Source organism: Saccostrea echinata, unplaced genomic scaffold (genome assembly GCF_033153115.1).
Source record: "Saccostrea echinata isolate AGI-Se365-2 ecotype Australia unplaced genomic scaffold, CSIRO_AGI_Sech_v1 ptg000029l, whole genome shotgun sequence".
Lineage (NCBI taxonomy): Eukaryota > Metazoa > Mollusca > Bivalvia > Ostreida > Ostreidae > Saccostrea > Saccostrea echinata.
In genome coordinates this window covers 37985728-38006414 of record NW_026889778.1, presented here as the reverse complement: position 1 = coordinate 38006414, position 20687 = coordinate 37985728, and the positions used below count along the sequence as shown (strand labels likewise).

Here is a 20687-nt window from a genome sequence, read left to right as displayed (position 1 = left end):
TAACGTTTCCCAACTTATTCGATACTCAAGAGCATGCTCTTAGTACGAGTAATTTTTGTACCTAGGCAGACTAATGACAGATAGTAGAGGTTACAGGAATTTTAACCTCGTTTAAAATAGTAAATCTCGTTAATTTTATGGTCGTTATAACGACCTTGTTAGCAAAAAAAACCTATCGTTGGGTCGTATTCTGGCCTACATGCTTCATTACAATTGTTGGCCTTTCTCTTTAATACTAATAAATGGTCGACTTCAGGACATACCCAACGTAGTTTGAAAATTATTGTCTTTTTCACTGTAGTTGAAGTTTCAATACTTGAAGGACCTGTGTGCTACTCTTTTAATGTCTATCTATAATGCTGTACACCTCTTCTAAAACAAATTTGGATGACAAAAAAAACCCATCTAGAATATATGTTTAATAATTTTTGTATATTTTTCTTTGAATTATACATGAATTTTCATCATTTGACATTTTTTTCAAAACTCCTGGTAATGCATGCTGATTTTTCGTCTGCGAACATCTACTGTTATTATAATTTTAAATTAAGAATATCTCTTAACAATATCAGTTGGTAAGGTACGTTGGGTATGTCCTTAAGAATATCCGCCCCTGTGACGGTACATAACCTTACTGCACATATTGTCGTACCTCAACTAGCAATACTTATCCCTAACAAGAATTCTATAGTATACTTTAGTTGACTATAGTATCAATGTTTTCAAAATAGTAAATCAAAGTTTTTACTCCGCGTCCAGTAAATTAAAGTATTTTTACTAGGGTATTAAATGGAAATATTACTTTTATATGCATATATTATTTCCATATTTTACATCACTGATATTAAATTTTAAAAAAAATTAGGCTAGAAATCTCAAAAAGAAAGTTCAGAAGTAAAGCTTCAAAGAAAATCAAAATATCAAAGTATTTACTATATTATGTAATAATAATACTACTATATTATGTAATATTCATACCTTATAAGAAAAATTGAAAACTTGAATCCCGGACGGTTTTACGATACCCATTCTGTTTGTCGTCACTTTTACTAAGTACTCACCGGCTTCTGTTGCTGACCTGGTGTTACACATAATTCTACAAGTAAAGATTTTTTCCTTCATTTTCTTGATTACAATTCATTTCCAGAAAAAAAAAATCATTTTTAAGAATAGTATGTCAATGTTATCTTGCCTATATACTTCATATATTCCCATCTTAAAAATAGATTTAGAAATTTATCCCTTTTTATCATTATATGGATGATAAATATATAGATTAGCTTTTCATGTTATTTATGTAGCTAAATTTTCATTAATTTTGACTATGAAAGTAACAAGGTCTGTAAAAAATAACTGAACTGTACAGATTAAAAATAAGATTTTTCACTGAATAGACTAAAAAAATAAATCTTACATACGTAGTTCCTAAGTTTGTTTGGATTGTCTCTCAGGAAAATGTATATTCCCTTCAATCTTAGAACGTTAAAAAAGGCTGATCTATTTCTACTATTTCATGGGGTTTAAAACAGATTTCAAAGAAATATAATAATCGTTGCATCTGCATAATATGATTTTCCAGTATAGCTCTCAACATGATTTTTTGTTTCTACATTGTTGTGTTATTTAAGGAGTTTCTCTTCCTTGTACCACTTAAAATGTGCCAAAGACGCGATACTACATATTATTTTATACTTGACATTTGTCGAGTTGACGATGCTGCATACATCCTGTCCAATAGTCACATTTGTGAATTTGTCGTCTGCAAAGTTCTCCCCTTCAATTGTTACTATCGTTCCGCCTTGTAATGGACCACTTAAAGGATACACCTGTAGTATGCAGTAATGAAATTATTCATTGCAATACTTAAAATTATGCCTTTCACAGAATGTGTAACATATTAAGATATTTTGGCAAGTATTAAAGATATTTTTATTGAGATATTCAGACATTAATGAAGTACTTCAGGAATTCAACCATGGAATTTAATTTTTCTTATCCTGCAATCACCGCTAGTATTTATTGAATAAAGGTAACCTAAAACTCAAAACTATATATGGTCAATGCCGAAATTTAGCCGTGCGTATTTTGACGTCTTTAATAACTCTGTGACGTCAGATACGTTTTTTTTTTATCGTTTACGCCATGGAGTCACAGTTTCAATTGCAGAAATGTGCCTAAATTTAATGAAAAGAGGTAATTTTAGAGGTCAAGTGTAAAACTACCTTGTAGCTAGGAAAAATAGAATACATTATAACATGTACCGCGTGCTATTACACTCGCTCCTCATCACACACGAATCTCCACACCACCCACACCCGAGTGGGTCACCACTTGTCACACATGTACTGCAAGTAGTGTGGACATGACAAGAATACAATGGAAATCTTGAAGCCTGAAGAAAGAATGTTTGTTATCATAAAATGATTACTATCTATAAAAAGTACTAGTGCATTTTAATTATCTTAAGTATTAAATCTCGATGTATGCATATGCTTATGCTGGACAAGATCAAGAATTAAAAAAAATTAGAACCCTTTAAAATTACTATCTTAACTTGAAGAACATTATTCCCTCGATTTATGTCGCTTTATTTTAAATTACAAAAAACAATAAAACACAGTACAATGACGAGGGCATGAGTATTTTTCTTCTTCTTCCTAGGAATTCTTACGTTCGTTTCTTTTTCCTATGAGAACTAAATTCTTTTGTGCTGTTATCTAGTTTTCAATGTTTCACTATTGACTGACAAATATATGTAAGCATACTGTAAATGTATTATATTTAGCGTGTAAGTTATTTGGCGGAAATTGATTTTTTTAACAAGTTAGCGTAGATTTGATTTAGCGCATTTCTTAGTGTTCTTATTTATGTGTATATGTGCAAGACATTTAGCGATGTACATAAATTTGCGGAAGTTGCTTTCCGCCAAAAGCGCCAAAAAGGAATACACAGCCGAAGTTAATACGTTTACAGTAATAAAATAAGTTTAAACCAACATATTCTCTTTCTGTATTTGAATTTTTTATCTATATAGAGCACTTATAAGTATTCAAATTTTGCGAAAAAGTTATTGTCTCACCTTGTTTCCATGTAGAAATATGACATGGGCCGTGCCTACTGGATCCACCACATGATGGGGCTCAATTCTCTGTCTTCTGTTCTGACTCAGATCAAATTTTAAATACGGTTTTCTTTCTCTATGCCTTTCCTCAATATTTACCTAGAAATGTGAACAATCTTTTCATTTGGCATTGAGAGTAGTTTGTAAATTATACTTGAATTAATGATGTATTTGTTAACCACAGAGAATAGATAACATTGTCATATTTTTTTTCTTGTTTGACTGTTATACGTAATGTCCATGTATATTGCAAATTAAAATAAATAACATATAATTAAGAATAAGTTTTATTTACTTTAAGAATGTAACCGTCAATTGTTCCAATCCACAAAATGTTCGTCTTTGAATTGATTTTATGTGAAAACACTGACGTGAAAATTGCCCTCCTTTCTTTGTAAATTAAAGCCTGTGGATTGAAGTAGGGTTTTGATAACCTCTGTATTCCAGGGTTGGTTTTACGTGCTTCCCTTATATTTCTCTCCGAGCTGCAGTAGCTATTAACGGGCATCTAGAATTTAATGACACTGTATACAAGCTAAAGAAAATCTACTTTCAATATTATCATTTATCTAAGGTACAATTGTATTAGCCATTGTGATAGAAACATTGACATGAACTCGAATAATTACAAATTTTGTAGTCCCTATACAATTCAAAATTGTAACAATGCATATATTTAAAAAAGATATGCATTTCTTACTTATTTCATGTTGAAATCGATATTAATTTCGTAAATGGTTTAAATTGATTTTTAAAATTTTTTACAGTGCTTATTGTAAGATATTCACGTTCTAATTTATATATAAATAACTATAATGGAGATCTTCTACAGACCTAAAAGACTCTTTAAATAAATATACATATATGTTTTAACAGTTACAAATAAACACACTTGTTAAACATATTTTATAAATATTAATGTTTAACATATGTTATAATGAATATTTCTTTCGATAAGTTTGCTTACTGTTGCACTAGTGTTACATTTTTGTGTTTTCCCACAGGTCGACCAATCAGGTGGGCTTAGAGCATCTCCGTTATTATAACAATGTGAAATCAAATTATTAAACATGTTGTCTATTTCGCCCTGTGTAAATTTGCAAACAGATGCTGAAGCATTTTTGGAAGGCTTTACAGAGTCTAAGCTGATACCAAAAGCCACATATAGCGCAGTTTCCTCCGTTTCTTCGCTATAATAAGCAGCAGTTGCAATATTATGGTCTTTACATTCCAGAATAATTTCATTGAAAGACCTCATAAATTTGTCGCTCGTGCATATCCTTGACATTTTAGTTTGGTATATCATTCCGGAAGATTCGTTTCTTGCCTGGGTATATATGCTAAAGACAAAATGGTTTTTTTTGAAAACCGTAAATAAACTGAGTTGAAGTATCTTCTCGTTTTTTATCACATATTCCAATTGACGCAAACAGTGTTGTATTCTGAAATTCCCATCTATTGATTAAGTCAGCAGATCTATTATGGATTCCCATGAAAGAAAACTCTGGAAAAGTATACTTCATCGGTCGTCCATCCCAACTTCGGCCTATAAAATAGTTGTAATCTTTCTTGTCATCAGTGTATGGTACAAATATCGTTCCATTTCTACTTCCAACGTAGTTTTGTGTATTTCTTAGAAAATTTTCCGCTTTTATTAATATTGAGTGACTATTCAGGAATTTGCAACGACCTTGCTCAACTGATCCACACATGAGTACCATTCTTTGCTTTGGAATAAATTCTAGAACTTCTACATAATTATCTGTTAACTGCAAAGAGTTGCAAGGTTTTTCAGAATCACATTGCTTGCTGTCTTGTCGGGGACCTATTGTGTTGGTGCTTTTTACATCAAAATTTTTGTCCAGATGCAGAATTATGTTCTTGCCACCTATGTACACATCTCCATTGTCTGGTATTACCGTGATTCTTCGGAGTGGAGTAAAAGACAAAGGTACTGATAGCGTTTTGTGTAATGTTCCAAAAGTAGGATTTATTATTACTATCAGAAATATGAAATGCGAACTGAAAAGGCAATCAAGATCAGTTGAAATTTTAAAACATATTCATTTTTCTTTAGAATAAACTGAAGACCATCACTTAATAAATTCTATATACTTCTGTTCATATAAATCCGATTTAAGTGTTAGAAACAGATGTGTTTATTATTGTCAAAATGTTTTTATTTTATACTTTAATTTACTTCTTAACAGTTAGGGAAAAGTAAACAAATGATCCAAATAAACTGCAAAATATTATGTTTTGAAAATTTAAAGGAAAATGAAACTGCCTGGAATGTTTCAAAATATTTGAAAACTCACCCCTGGAAGAGAATCATGGTGATACTTTATAACACTGACATTTCCCTGAGTGAATTACGTATATATACAAATGAACAACTCTTCAAAGAAGGAAGGAAATACATCAATCAAATATGTCGCCGACACATTTAATTTGTGATACACGGTGACTTAAAAACCTCTTGATTTCTTTTGCAATGTAGATTTGTAAAATCATCAAATTGTTCAAATTAACATTATTATTGTAATATTTCTTTTTTAGCTCATGCTATTTTAACAAATCCTTTTCTAATAATTGTTAATAAAGCGTGAAATTGTTAATTATATAAATGTTGCGCATAAATATGGGAAATCATTTTTGCAAAATTTAAAAAAAAAAAAAAAAGGTCTAGAAATTGTGTGTTTTTTAATTTGTTCGGTGCGCTCTGTGCGTGACAGAGAGAATATAATATATTTTTGTCTAAGTAATTGTAAACTTAAATAAAAATAGACAAAATAGTTATTAGTTGATCACAATATTTATGGGAAAATAACTCTTTTTACTCTCTTTTAACACCTTCGATATTATTTCCAATCATATCAATAACAATCATTACTCATTTCAACATTAACAATTGTGGCGCCAAACATATAAAGAGGACTGAAAATGCTTTGATCTTTATAAGCCTCCCTTTAGCAATCGAAGAAACACTCATTTATAAAATACAAACAATATGTTAAGGCTCTCATGCTTAAAGTATATATTATAATATATATGACGTCAGTATTAGTGCCTTTAAATTTAATATCGATCACTTTTCTTGGGGTACTTTCTATAGATGTATGACAAATAATAAAAGATGCAAAACGTTTATTGACTGTGTTCTCCGACAAAATGCGTTTTGTCGAACCCTCGTACCAAACTGTTTGCCTTCGATCTAACGGCCTCAGGCAATCATTTTGGTTCTTTGACAAAACGCATGTTGCCCTCGAACCCAGTCAATAAATGCATACTGTTAAATGGTACAGTCTTTCAAGTCATTTAAATATTTATTTGCTAGGATGTCGAAAATGAAATGGAAACGATCAGAAGAGACAAACATTTTGTAATATGTATCGCAAGGAAAGGAAAAAATGCTTTGATCATGTAAAAAATACATCATATAATAATTTTATTATGCTTATTAAAATGTGGAAGGTCATTCACCGTTTCAGACCTTGCTCGCTTTCCTTGATTAAGCTCTTGTTCTCGTTTGAGGATGTTTTCATTTTGATATTGTTACATTATATCTGTGAGTATGATTTTAATTTGTGTAAATAAGTTTGTTGATCATTCCATTCACTACTGGACGAAAAAAGTGCTGTGAGTCCCCAATTTTACTGATGTTAGATAATTACTGATACTGTGCTGTTCTTGATGATAAATATTGACATTTACTGTTCTTATTACTGTTGTTGCTGATAATTTTAGTTGTCTCTGTTAAATACTGATAATTACTGATGTCTTTACTTCTGAGTCTGATAAATACTGTTGCTGTGCTGTCTATGCTGCGTATTACTGAGATTTACTGTGGTCATTGTTCCTAGGCTGAAAAAAATACTAAATAAGGGAAATATCCCTCTTACCGTGGGAAAAAGGCAATAAAAAAATAAGGATAAAGACAGCATCTATGGGATTTTGGTCTCTAAACAAATTGCAAGGGAGTACTGGGAAACGACAGCCCTTTCATCTCAGATAATGCTTTGTAACAAAGGGCAAAAGTGTAACTCCCACACATTTTTGCATACCTGCCAAGACTGTAATGCTCCCCATCCCCGATTTCAACGCACAGGAATACGGTCCAACTCCACCTTTTGAATCAGAAATGACAGTGGCCCTTCCAACTCTAGTAAAAAAACTATGGCCAGTAAAACTCATAAATGAGTTACAAGGTTATGAATAAGAAAAATTTAACTTTCTAGCTTCAAGCATCACATTTGATTTTCGTTTAGGGTGTGTAAAGACCCTTCCATTTACCCTGCTCACAATCATGAATCAACCTCTGAACACCCAGAAATTGTAAAAGACTATATTAATGCAGGTGGTTTAAATAGGCAAAGAATTTCAGGCCCATTTCCGTATCCGCCCCATTTTAAATCTTCTCCACTAAGCGTTGTTCCTATATCTGAAACAAATAAATTTCGGATCATTCATGATCTTTTTTAAGCCCAGGATTCAGTTAATTAAAATATTCCTAAAGAATGTTCGGAAGTTTATTATGATTCGGTTGACACTATTGTATCACTTGGGAAAGGATCTCATTGCTAAATCTAATACTAAGGATGCTTTTCGAATTATACCTGTGAATCCATTTGATAATCACCTTTTGGATTTACATGGCAAGGTCACTTTTACAATTTTGGCTATTGAGTCAAGCAGCTCTTGTCAAAAATATGAGCATTTATATACAGCTCTTCAGTGCATAATGTTGAACAAACTGAAGGCTGCAGGCTTGTCTCATTTTGGATAATTTTCTTTCATTGGACCTCCCAGTTCAGAGAACTTTTGGCTTTATATGGAAGAATTAACATTCCAATGAATACGGATCAAACCTGGACAGTGACATGCATTTTTTTTTGTATTAAGGAAGCTCTAAACACTGCACACTAAAGAGTTCTATTTGTGGGGTAGTTTTATGCAGTTAGAGGGACCTACCCTTAGAAGTATGAAAGAAAAAAATGATTATTTACTGTTAATTACACAATTTGTAATAGATTAAGATATTCTTAATATTATATTAGACCAAGAATAAGTAATTGAAATCATTATTTTCATTAACATACCTGATGTAAGTAAACAACAGTGATTTCTGTTCACGAATAGTACATTGTCTTTGAACATTTTTCCTGCATAAATAAGGCAGGTACCCTATGTTGAAAATGAACTAAATAATCTTAATGTACACACCTTTATGTGATGTATATTTCTCTGAGTACAAAAGCACTTTTAGTAAGTGTTTAGAGCTTCCTTAAGGTAGATTCAATTGATACGGAGAGTCGCCTTCTACACTAGACAAACTTGCAAACTGCTTCAGTTCAGAAACAGAAAGAAAATTACATTACGGGAACCCTAATCATTAATTTGGGTGTTAAATTTTGCGGTTTTAGTAGTGATTCCTAGTAAAGATTTTTTTACGCCGTTGATTGGTTTGACAATAGGGAATATGAAACATAATTACCTTATTCCTTATAAGAAAAACGTTAGGTGAGATTTGGCAATGTGGCTACATTTCTTAGCAATTATTAATGGAAATCAGTATTCTTTCCAGAGGAATTGAAATCTCAGATATCACCCAAATATTTAAGGATGCTCCAGATTTGTTAAGGTTTACTACTGTGTTTGGATCTAAATGGTTTGCAGCTGAATGGACAGAGCAGAGTCTCTTTTTCCCATGCAAAGTACAGTGAAAATTGTATCCCATTGTAGAAGCCCTAGAAATTTGGGGGGTTAGAAGTGGCTAGAAGAAAAAGAAACTTTCTGTCAGACGAAATGGCAGCGGTCGAAGTGATAAATAGGCAGTATCTAGTAAGGAAAAAAATGATGCATCTACTTCGTCGCTTGGTATTGGTGTGTCTATCAAATATCATTTTCTTTAAGGCGAAACATTCCATTCAAAAACAGCGTGGTAGCTGACGGATTGTCAAGTTTGCAATTTCAGAAAGCAAGGGAGGCGACACTATTCTTAGAACAGCAGGCAAAGGTCATTCCTCCACAACTCTTACAGATTTGGCCTTAGCCACTATTTCAATCCTGGTGGCAGCTTTATCAACTTCAGCGCGATCTTCATATAGACATTCTTCACAACTTTTCCTCAAAGAAAAGATTCAGCGTCTGTACCATTACTGACTTCAGACAATTGTAACTGTATTGGTTTTCTTTTTGAAAAAAGTACAATTTTAATAGCATTGCCTCGCATATATCTGCATAAGTTTATGTACACAAATTGTAAATGGGTGAATTCAAAAATAATGACCGCAAAATTGAAATTTTTTGTAAAAAATTCAACTTATCATAACACATTATTCACTTAATTCACTTATATCATCATAATGTACATGCATTCTAGTTAAAATTCCTGAAATGGCAAAAGAATAGATAATTGCATAAAAATGTTTCAGAAGTTTTTTAGTAAAACATTAATTGAAAAAAAAAAAAATTACTACATCCTAAAGACTTTCTAAAATATATGATCAAAAGAAATTGTAGTTTTTTATTCTTCAAAATGGCGGCAGGAATATATATCATTAGATCTAAACCTTGATTGAGTTTCTTCTCTTGAATAAATGACCGTCACGGAAGCTCAGTCGGTAGAGCGTTCGCATCGTGTTCGGAAGTTCCTGGGTTCAAACCCCGGCTGCGACTGACCTAAGTCGAAAAAAATAGGTAGCAACTGTTCCTTCACCAAGCGCTCGGCACTTTGAAGTGAACGTTGCTGGTCGTTTGGATGGACAATAAAAAATGAGGTCTCGAGTTAGGGCAGTCTTTGGCACGATAAAGATCCCTCACTGCTCAATGGCCTTGGGTGCCGACTAAAGGTCTAAATTTGAAGCCCTTCACCTGTATATGGTAACGTCTAAAGAAATATAAAGAAACTGGCTTTTAATTGTTATTTATTCATAATTCTTTTTTTTTTTTCAATTCTGGTTTGAAAAGTTTTAATATGAAAGAAAAATTAAAAAAATCCAAAAAATTACTTTTTTGTCTATTGAAGTTAGTTTTTAAAATCTAAACCAAAAAAGAAATTTGATTTACAATTTTCTTACAAAAAGTACTAGATTTTGAAGTGATAATATCTTATCTGATTTTGTTGTATTCCTGACATCTGATATGTATTTTATTATATATTGTTTTAAAAATTATTACACACAATAACTCATTGAAAGTTTGTGAATCAGTTCGTTCTCTTAATACTTTTTTATCATTTACGGCAAGTTTTTCATATTTTCTAGACTTCAAAATATGACTATTTGCTTGTGTAAAATATATTTAAAAATATATGTTTAGTGACGAAAACTATTCTGTGAATTGACTGAAAAAATGTCAAAACAATTTATGTATTTTGTACATAAACATAATGATTTGTACGACAAATAGTGTCAAACATTTTCTAATCTTTTTTAGCAGAGATAGATGAAATTAATTGATAAAACAGCTTTGTTACACTCCTGACTGTAAAATTCACAGAACACAAAAACTCATAAAGCGTTGGCAACATCAAGTGAAACTGTACAATACATATATTTATAGTCCAACATTTCATGGTTAGAGCACATAAAAGTAATGCTTGGCTTTCTTTCTTCAATTATTCCCTATCTTAGTAAAAAAAAAAAAAAATAGCTAAAATATATTTCGGGGATAAAAGTATATTTTATAGTATATTTTCCACAAACACTATAGCAATTGAAGTCAACCAGAAACATTGTATTCGTGGATTTTTTTCTTTATATTAATGCAATAAGTATTTTGGATAGCCCAGTTACCCATTAAATTGCTTATTTCTTTCCATAATCCTTTCATCACTAGAACACCTTATCTTATCCTCCTTCAATGAATAAAAAGTCCGTACAACAGTTTGTCGTGTGTTGCCACCTTTGTAACGTTTGAAATTCTCAAAAGTATTATTAACAATGGCATATAATTTTAGCAGACACAAAATATAAATATGAGTATTAAACCAATTTTGTAAAGAGAGATAATCCAAATTTCCAGTAATTATAACTTAGACTTAAGGTATGTCACTCGTCAGCCTTTTAGAAAAGTTCAGTCAGAACCTCTTACTTAAAAACTATTTATTACAATTCAATCTTTATACCATATTTAAATTAAACAATGTAAAATGTTCAACATTCAATTAAAAACTGCTCACAAATTCATAAAGAAGCAAGATTTATAAGGGACTATTTCTTGTGGTGGAAGGATATTTAGCAGAAATTTCTACGAATCTACACATTAAATTTAATATCTTGGAACTTAAGCCTCACATACTTTTACTCAGAGAACTTTTTCCGTTATGATATGCCTGGAATATTAAATATAGGTCTCAATTTATATTTTTATAACAAAATTTACACCTTCGCTCAACAAATTTTGCCAAGAAATGAAGATATATTAAAGAAGTCAAGATAAAATTTAAACTTTTTTTTGCCAGAAAATCGCATATTTTGACCAATATTTCAAAATTTACATCACTGACCCCAACTTTTTCTTTCATTATTTTAAACTACTCGATTCTTTTGACCGATCAGCACTTAAGTCGTAAAAAGTTTGATACAAGAAAATATTCTATTGCCTATTTAGATTTTATATACCCCAAATATGAGACTTTTTTAGTGCAAAAAGGTCACAGAATAGTTTACGCGCATTAATTTGCATGATTAGTTCAATGATAAATATTATTCAAACTATTTTACGTAAAATAAGATTATGTTTATTGCCATGGTTACATCTAATAAAATATGATAACGGTTAAAGTGATTAACAAAAGAGTTACAATTTAAGTGCAAAAAGGTCAACTTAATTGTACCGTAGCTCAGTAAGATGCACACTGACCCCCAATTTTCTTTCCGATTTTGAGTCATGCTATATGAGTACTTATCCAAAATATACTTCTCCAAAAATCCTTGATATAACAAATTGCACGAGTGACATACCTTAACAGAAAAACCATGAAAATGGGTCTAAAACGCTTAAAAATATAGAATTACAACGAAAACTTTTGGCAGGGCGGGGTGGAAGGAGGTAAATAACAAACTTGAAAAAAGTTCGTCCTCAAAGGCTGTACATGTAGGTGGGAGAAGAGGCACAGTGACGCACCGCGTGGCCGCAATTTTAATTGCTTGATTTTGATTGGTGAATCTCTGCCTCAGAGTCGGACACATCTGTTTCATATTTAGATATTTTACTTGAAAAAGACGTTAATGGTAATCTAACAAGCAAGCTTTATGATCAACGTGATTACTATAACTTTTCAATCGTCAACTTCCCTTACTTATGCAGCAATATACCTTCATCAACTGCATACGAGGTTTATATCTCCTAGTTGATTCGACACAGAAGAGCATGCTCTACGTATGCACAATTTCTAAAACGTAGTAAATTATTGACAAACAAGTTGATGAAACAAAAATATCAGCAGTTTCGTTTAAAGTCATCATTTCGTAAGTTCTATGGTCGATACAATGACCTTGTCAGCAAATACAATTTATCAGTGAGTCATATGCTGACTAACGTTTTTCATACTAATTGTTAGGATATTATTTACACACTGAATTTTCGATGGATTTTTGATTTTTCTAGCTGTTATTTCCTGATCATGACAAGGAACACACGGGTGACAGGTCGGCAGGGGATGCTCACTCCTCCATGGCAGCTGATCCCACCTCTGATGTTTTGGAGGTCCCTGTTTGCTCTGCTCCTATTTAGTATAGTTTAATGGACTTTTGACATGAATACTGTTCGTTATCTCCATATATTTCGTTCTCCTAAGACATGAAACAAAATGACCATTATATTACATCACTATACAATATTTCAGACTTGAACATTCGAGGAGGACACTTATTGATTACAGTAAAAAAATTAAAGTAAGCTTAGATTTATTTATATATTTATTCATATTTGATCAGCAATTCTAACATTTTTGTTGCACACCTGACCAAGAGCATGCGATTCTTTATAGTAAAATTGTGAAGCATAAATTACATTGGATCATGTTCCGTTGTTTCAGTAAAGAAGAAGTGGAGTTACTTGATTTTATAACAATTTTGTGTGTGTGTGTGTGTTTTTTTTTTTTACATTCATATAAAAAATCAAAGAAAACATAAAAAAAAAAACACATATGGATTGATAATATTGAAAAAGAGAGAGATTTTAACAATAAAACTATAATTCAGTGCAAAATTATCCAAATGGATCATTAAAGATTTTTTTTATTAGTATGAATCATACAACTCGGATCTTTAAAAATATGCGTTGCACTCCTGGCCATAGAAATATATATCTGAAACATAGAAAGACTCTGTAATTGATAGATCTATTTGGTTAAAATATTATTTGTGTTTTTATTTTTCAAAATAGACATCAGAGAATAATGTACAGATAATAATTTTTCCATGCTAGGGAGCATAACTTATATGAAATATTGCACTCCTGACATAATTAAGTATGCACAAGTTCTTGACTCTCATTAATACTGATTGTGATTTTTATGACTTTTTTTTTAGTTTTAACTGGTGTATCAATTATTGTTTTAGACTTTGATAATTCTTTTTTGACTTCTTAAAATGAATAGTTTTTTTTTTATTTTTTGGCAACACTAACTTTTTAGTCTTTATTTTCAACATAATCCATTATTATTTATTTCACAGTTCTTCAAAAGAAAAAAATTGAATTTTCGCAAAAAGGAAAATTTGACACTTGAATTTTTAACATCATATTTGGGCATAATTTCTTTGTGACTTGAGATATCAATGACTTATTTGGCAGGTATTAAGACAATATCAAATGACATATGCAAAGATGGAGAAATTTATTCTCATTGCCTGTTTTTTATGCAGGTTGATAAATATGTGTCTGGTTATTTTTTAATTCACCCAAATATGCCTGATTCAACTCAAAATTGTATTGTGCGCAACCTACTGAAAGGTTGTCACAAGCTACTACCCTCTCGAAATGCTAGATTACCAATAACGTTAACTGTTTACTTTGTTTTACACATGATGCATGGACAATCTAAAATCGATAACATAACGAGATTTTGAAGGTTTTTATGGTCATATGTATATATATATATATATATATATATATATATATATATATATATATATATATATATATATATATATATATATATATATATATATATATATTAGGGATTGCAGTCGAATAGAGAATTGCCAATCGGTTAACCGCAAGACGTTCCGACCGAATAGTCGGTTAGTCGTATCAAAAAATTTCGACATATCCTCCAATAAACTCTAATAAACAAGACTATACAGATGTGGTACTATAATATTATGCTTATATTTGATCAGAACACTATATTTTATTTCAATTTCAATAGGCAAAAAAAAAAATTATTTAATAAATAAATAAGAATTAAAAAAAAAGAAAGTAAAGAAAAAAATAGGTACTCATGAAATATGCCTAAAGTATCATTAACATGTGTAAAAAAAAAAGAGAGAGAGAAAAAAAAAAGGTAACTACAAAGAATAGTAGAGGTTAGGTACACATTAAATTCAGTTCACCATACTCAACGATCATTTAATTAAAATCATTAAAGACACACAAGTCAGACTGGGTAATGACATGGTGTTTAAACAGCAATTAACAACTGACCAATTACCCCCGCACTGTCAAATCGGAGAGCCTTAAGTATCTAGCTTGTTAATATGGATGAAAATGCTAACATTTTAGATATTTTGATTGAATTTTCAGAATATTGTGTTCAAATTTACGCATATATTAATTTTTTCCGACTAACCGATTACAGATTTTCTAACCGATTACCATCGTTCCGACCGAGTAACCGGTTAACCGATTACAAATTGCCATCCCTAATATATATATTTTAAGGTTTCTTAAAATATTTTATGCATGAATATTGATACATGTAATATATCTGTCAGGTTTTACGCAAGTTTTCGCTCTTGCTATATCCTCCGGCCTAATTTATTTTAACAGCATCTTCATTTTTGTCGCGAGGCGCAACCAATGCATTGTTTTACGGGGAAATTGTGTGTATGTCACTTAAATGGTATCGTAGATCCTCACTTTCTTTCAATACGCCAGCGACTTAACACATTTGATTTTGTCTTAGGGTTTCAGACCACAAGGACTAGGTGTTGTAGAAATAATGTAATCACTTACATCATTAATTAGATGATAAATGTGAATTCTTGGGTAATTTTTGTTTTAAAAATTAATATGGTCAATAATCAGATATTCAGAATAGAGTGTTGTTTTTTCAATAGGGTAATTGTTACATAAACATTTACTGTGATCCCACGCATGTCCCACACAAATCCCACACAAGATTCAATTTTCCTTAGGGAAATCCTATCTGTGTAATACACTGTAATTTTCTCCAGAGGCAATTTTTCCCTAATAGCTGCCGATGCCAAGGAAATAAAAATAGGCCAAAGAAAAAAAGCCCTGAAATTTGCTTTCTGCTTTTTACACCGCTGTCACCGAGGGGACATACATATGCTTCAATTTGCAACAGCCGTTCTGCTTGTTTTTGTTTTGTTTTTAGCTGTTGCTTTCTTTCTTTTTTAGCTCACCTGAGCTGAGAGCTAAAGTGAGCTTTTCTGATCACAAGTTGTTCGTAGTCCGTCTGTCTGTAAGCTTTTCATATCTGCGACTTCTTAAAAACCACTGGGTAAATTTCAAACAAACTTGCCAAAAAAATCCTTGGCCAATGGATAAAGGGGATTTAAGTTTGTTCCAATGAAGGGCTACGCCTGCTTTCAAGGGGAGACTATTAGTGAAAATTTAGTTGCATCTTTACAAAAACTTCTAAAGAACCAAAGTGTCAGATAAGATGCAACTTATTCAAAGCCTTTATTACAAAGTGTACCTTTAGTCGCCCGCGTGGCGCAGTGGTTAGAGCGTCTGCTCTAGAGTCGCGAAGTAAGGAGTTGATCCTTACGTCGCCGGTTCAAATCCCACTGTGGGACGTGGAGACCGGTCCTTCGGATGAGACCGTATAAACCGAGATCCCGTGTCGCAGTAGGTGCTGGCACGAAAAAGATCTCTCACTGCTCAATGGTCGTAAGTGCCGAGTATAGGACAAAATTTGCAGCTCTCCATCTGCAAGTGGTGGCGTCTCCATATGAGTGTAAAATTCTCGAGAGGGACGTTAAACAACATACAAACAAACAAAACAAAGTGTACTTTTAAGTCTATTCAAATAATGATCACGGGGAGTAGTATGGGGCCACAACGGGCGATCAAAGTTTTACATAGGAATACATAAGAATTTTTTTTTAAAGAAATCCTCTTTTTTGAAAACAGAAAAGCCATGATCAGTCATGTTTATATAGAAGCATCCTCAAGAATTGTAGATTCATATCATGACATCCCCCAAGGTAGGGTAAGACCACAATGAATATATAGGAAAAATCTTTAAAATTCTTATCATGAACAGCAAAGCCATGAATAGTCGTTTCTTTAAATCATGACCCGGGGGATACCCCGATGTTGGGGCCCTTTGGTGGGGTTAGTCCTAATTCAAATGGGCGATCAAAGTTTTACATAAGAATATGTAAAACTTGTAAGCCAATAACAAGATTTGTAAGTTTTTTGAAAAGTTTATTAAACAACCGTGATCGTATAGATTTTTAAATGCTTGTTTCTGAAATTTCACCAGAATAGATCAATACTCTAGTTGTAGCAAAAGTTTTAAGGATCCGTCCTAAATATTTAAGGAGAGCGTAGAACTAAAACTCCAAAAACAATAATTAAGGTGAGGTCCAAAAGATTAGAGTCCAAACAGTATTCCAAACGAGTCAAAGAATATAGTCATAGAATAGAATAGAATAGAATGCCGTTTTCCGGCAAAACAGGGTATTTTGTGCTCAGAGGGTATTCATGGTCCCGGATATAAAAGTACTTTTCATTGGCTGACTTAACATTACCATACCACCTACGCTTAATCCGTAGGTCTGTCCGTTGACCTATGAACCCCAACATGGCACCACCCTCAAATGCAAGTAAACACTCATTACTAATATTTATGGGCTCAGTCCTCTTCTCTACACCCCAGGAGTTCTAGCCCTAAGCTCTTTTACTTATTTACTTCAAAGTTCCCAATTTTATTGCTCTTGGTCTAAAATCTTAATAATACCATTGCATTTCCGTTCAAATTTTATTACTTACTATCGATGGGCTTGATTGGTCTATTCGGATCAGTTTCAGTACAAAATAATTTACCAAATTATAGTACATTGGAACAACAACAACATCCAATTTGTTTTAACAAGATAATAATAGTTCATAAAATTAAAGTCCTTTTTCCAATTCTAAAGTCACCGAACTTGAGGTACTAATAATATACATTCTGATTTAATAAACTTTTATTTCATTTTACTTTCACTACTCATAACTAAAAATGATTATGATATTAATATTGTCTAAGTTTAAAATGTTCAAACAATATGTCTGTGCTAAACCCTATAGGTTTATATTCGTCCCCACACAATAAGAAATTTCCCCGTGGAAATTTCTCTGTCAAATCCGGAACATAATTTTAAGCTTAGTCACAGTTTAGTTCGTTCACAAGATAGGAAGTAATCCCGCGACACTGTTAACTTTTTATTAAACGAAATCCACAGTCTTCGAAAATAATTTAGTCACGATTCCTTAATTGTTAATTGCATACGGTAATCGAACAGCATAGGAGGTTCGCGGACGTCTTTTTCTTGTTCCCGAAATAAAGTCCAATATATAAGGTTACACTGATTATATGAGTCCATTATATGTGTCCAATATATGTTTACATCACGAACTACGTGCCTGGATATATGGTTTTACTACTGTTCACTACTCTTCACTAAAATTGTTCGCTTTGGAATCAATGTTCTCATTCCACACTTAGGTATAGATCAAAATTTAGTTATATTCCACAATAATGTAAGTAACATGGATCATCGTGTTACTTTTCAAGTTCACGCAGCGGATACAGTCCTGGTGATTTAGTAGATGACAGAGTGCAATTATCACCACTCCAGGCGGAAGTCTCGCCCTTCAAATTAGAAGTCATCAGCGTATCCCGAGCCTTTGGATTTATTTCTGACTCCCATTGTGGTTTCATCCTTCTGGTATACCTTGCCTTCTCCTGTTGATATTGTTTAATCAAAATAGCTTCCTCTAGCAATGTGTCCATGTCAGTGCCATTATCATCATCCAATGTCCCCTCTGGATTAGTCTCAGCAGGTGGTTTAGACAAAGAACTCTCTCTACCAATTATCTTAGATGACCACTTATTTTTAAAATTTAAATAAAATTTCCTTAACCTTTTCTTACGAATAACACAAAAACAAACGATACATAATAAAAGCAAAATTGAAGATAAATAGAACCAAGGCATTTGAAACCATTTTTTCCATAGGCATAGACTCAACATTATCTAAAGACAATTCTTTGATTAAATTTAGAAAAGGGAATTCTTTGATATGTCTTTAACTTTTCTTGGAGAGAAACATTCTTTTAAATCAATTTTTCAAAGTGAAGTTTATTTTAAATAAAATCATTAAAAGATAGATGAAAATAGATCAAAGGTACTCTCCTTATCAAACACCCGTGAATTGCTTCACACCCCAAATTTTAGCGTTTTGATTTGATTTTTGCTGAATAGGATTCAACAGTAAATAAAGGAAAACATTACGTTAGATAATATCATTTCCCAATAAGTGTTATATGTAATTCCAAGAAGTAGTTTATTATCTGTACTTAACTATGTTTATATAATACAAATAGATATTACAAAATGATCAACTTTCAGTAAGCTTGTGCAAGCTAATTAAAAGAACACAAATGAATTTTTTAATAATTATGATTAAAATTTGGTAGCTGTTTTTGAGTATTTACAAGTAGCTGTCAAAGATCCATAAGTGGCACTACTGAAGAAAAGAGATGTCCAAACTTAAGGCAACTATTCAAGTCTTTCGGCCAACTTTTCTCAAGCCAAATGTCTTATCAATTTTACAAGGTCGAGGAAATTTTCAAACTCTAAGAACAGTTTGTTTAATAATCAGAAACTTTACCTGATTTACACTTGAAGTAATTTCCCCATAATCTTGAGAAATTGTTCTGTGATGTAATTATTTTCCCCTAATACATTCTCACTAGACACATTATTTTTCCGTGACTTCCTTGGTTTTACTTAAGGTTTATAACTAAGATCTACACTTTGCGAACATTCTTTATTTTGTACTAATACCCGTTTTCTAGGCATTACAGGTGGTTTCATACAATTATTACAGAAACCTCTTTTTAACTTGTGGTCCTTACATTTAAGATTTATACCGTCCACTTCCATTTCTTGTTCTACTTCAATTAACTGCTCTGGTGAATCACTCATAGTTGGATCTATGTCTAACCTATATTCTTCGTTTCCAGAATCAGAATTAGAGTATTGATAGTTGTTATTAATGGTAGAGTCAGAATTGTATTCCATTTCAGTTTGTATATCGCGGTTATTTGGGTTAGGTGATATTGGATGATCATAAATAACCGCGTTTGAATTTTCGTTATTATCTGTTTTGCGATTGTTTAAAGCACGAGCACGAATTCTCCTCCTTAACTCTTGTAACGGAATATCATCTTTATCGGAAGAATTTTCACGTTCGACACGTTTTCTATTTACAAGTCTTTGTAAAACAGGCGGCTCTACCTCTTGTTCAGAATTTTCGCTATCAGATTCATTTTCTGGGGGTACTACATATTGCGTTTGTCTTCAGACGCGTTCCCCTGAATTTTGTGGTATTTCCCATTCATTAATTCGGGCATGATGAAGGTGCCTGGCATGAGCTTTAGTGGTGGTATTATTTAATTGATTTTTAACGACAAAGCTAACAGGACCTGTTTGATCAATAATGCGGTAATAGGGTATCCATCTTTTGTCTAGCTTCCCAGTCCTACGATTATTTTTCAAATAAACAGGATCACCGATTTGAAATGTTTCTTCTTTACTCCCTTTATCGGCTTGTACTTTCTGTTTATGTTTTGCTTCTTTCAAATTTCTATAAACATTTACAAATGCCTTATGTTGCTGTTGAATTGCAATTTTGTATTGATCCTCCCCCAAATACCTTCTTCTGGGTTTTAATATAGTATCTAATGGTAAAACTACATCTCTGTTGTACAATAGATAAAAAGGAGAATATTTAGTTGATTCATTGGTGTGGAACCTAATAGCTGCTAGTGTTTGGTTAAGATAAAGATCCCAAGTTTGCATATCTTCTTGAACCTTTTTAGCCATTACATCATGCAGAGTACGATGAAACCGTTCTACCTTCCCGTTCCCCTGTGGATTGTAATAAGAAGTAGTAATATGATGGATATTCATTTCTTTGAGAGTATCTGCTACCGCCTTATTAACATTTTCAGTACCATTGTCTGTTAAAAGCTGTAAAGGACACCCGTATCTTGGAAAGATCTCATCCAAAATTATATGTACTATATTGTCTGCGGACTTATCGGAGACACAAAATGCTTCTGGCCACCCCGAATAAATATCAACCAATGAAAC

At 32.2% G+C, this 20687-nt stretch overlaps 1 protein-coding gene across 1 annotated transcript in view; it reads right to left on the bottom strand.

Annotated features, from left to right (window-relative positions):
* Positions 1 to 2248: 2248 nt before the first annotated feature.
* Positions 2249 to 20687, bottom strand: part of LOC133195278 (hepatocyte growth factor receptor-like) — a 31662-nt gene continuing 13223 nt past the window's right edge. Inside the window, exons 2-3 of the mRNA XM_061331131.1 lie at positions 3080 to 3220; positions 2249 to 2392 (exon numbers count right to left, since the gene is read on the bottom strand). Coding sequence (XP_061187115.1) covers positions 2249 to 2392; positions 3080 to 3220 — 285 coding nt within the window. The remainder of the gene's footprint in view (positions 2393 to 3079; positions 3221 to 20687) is intronic.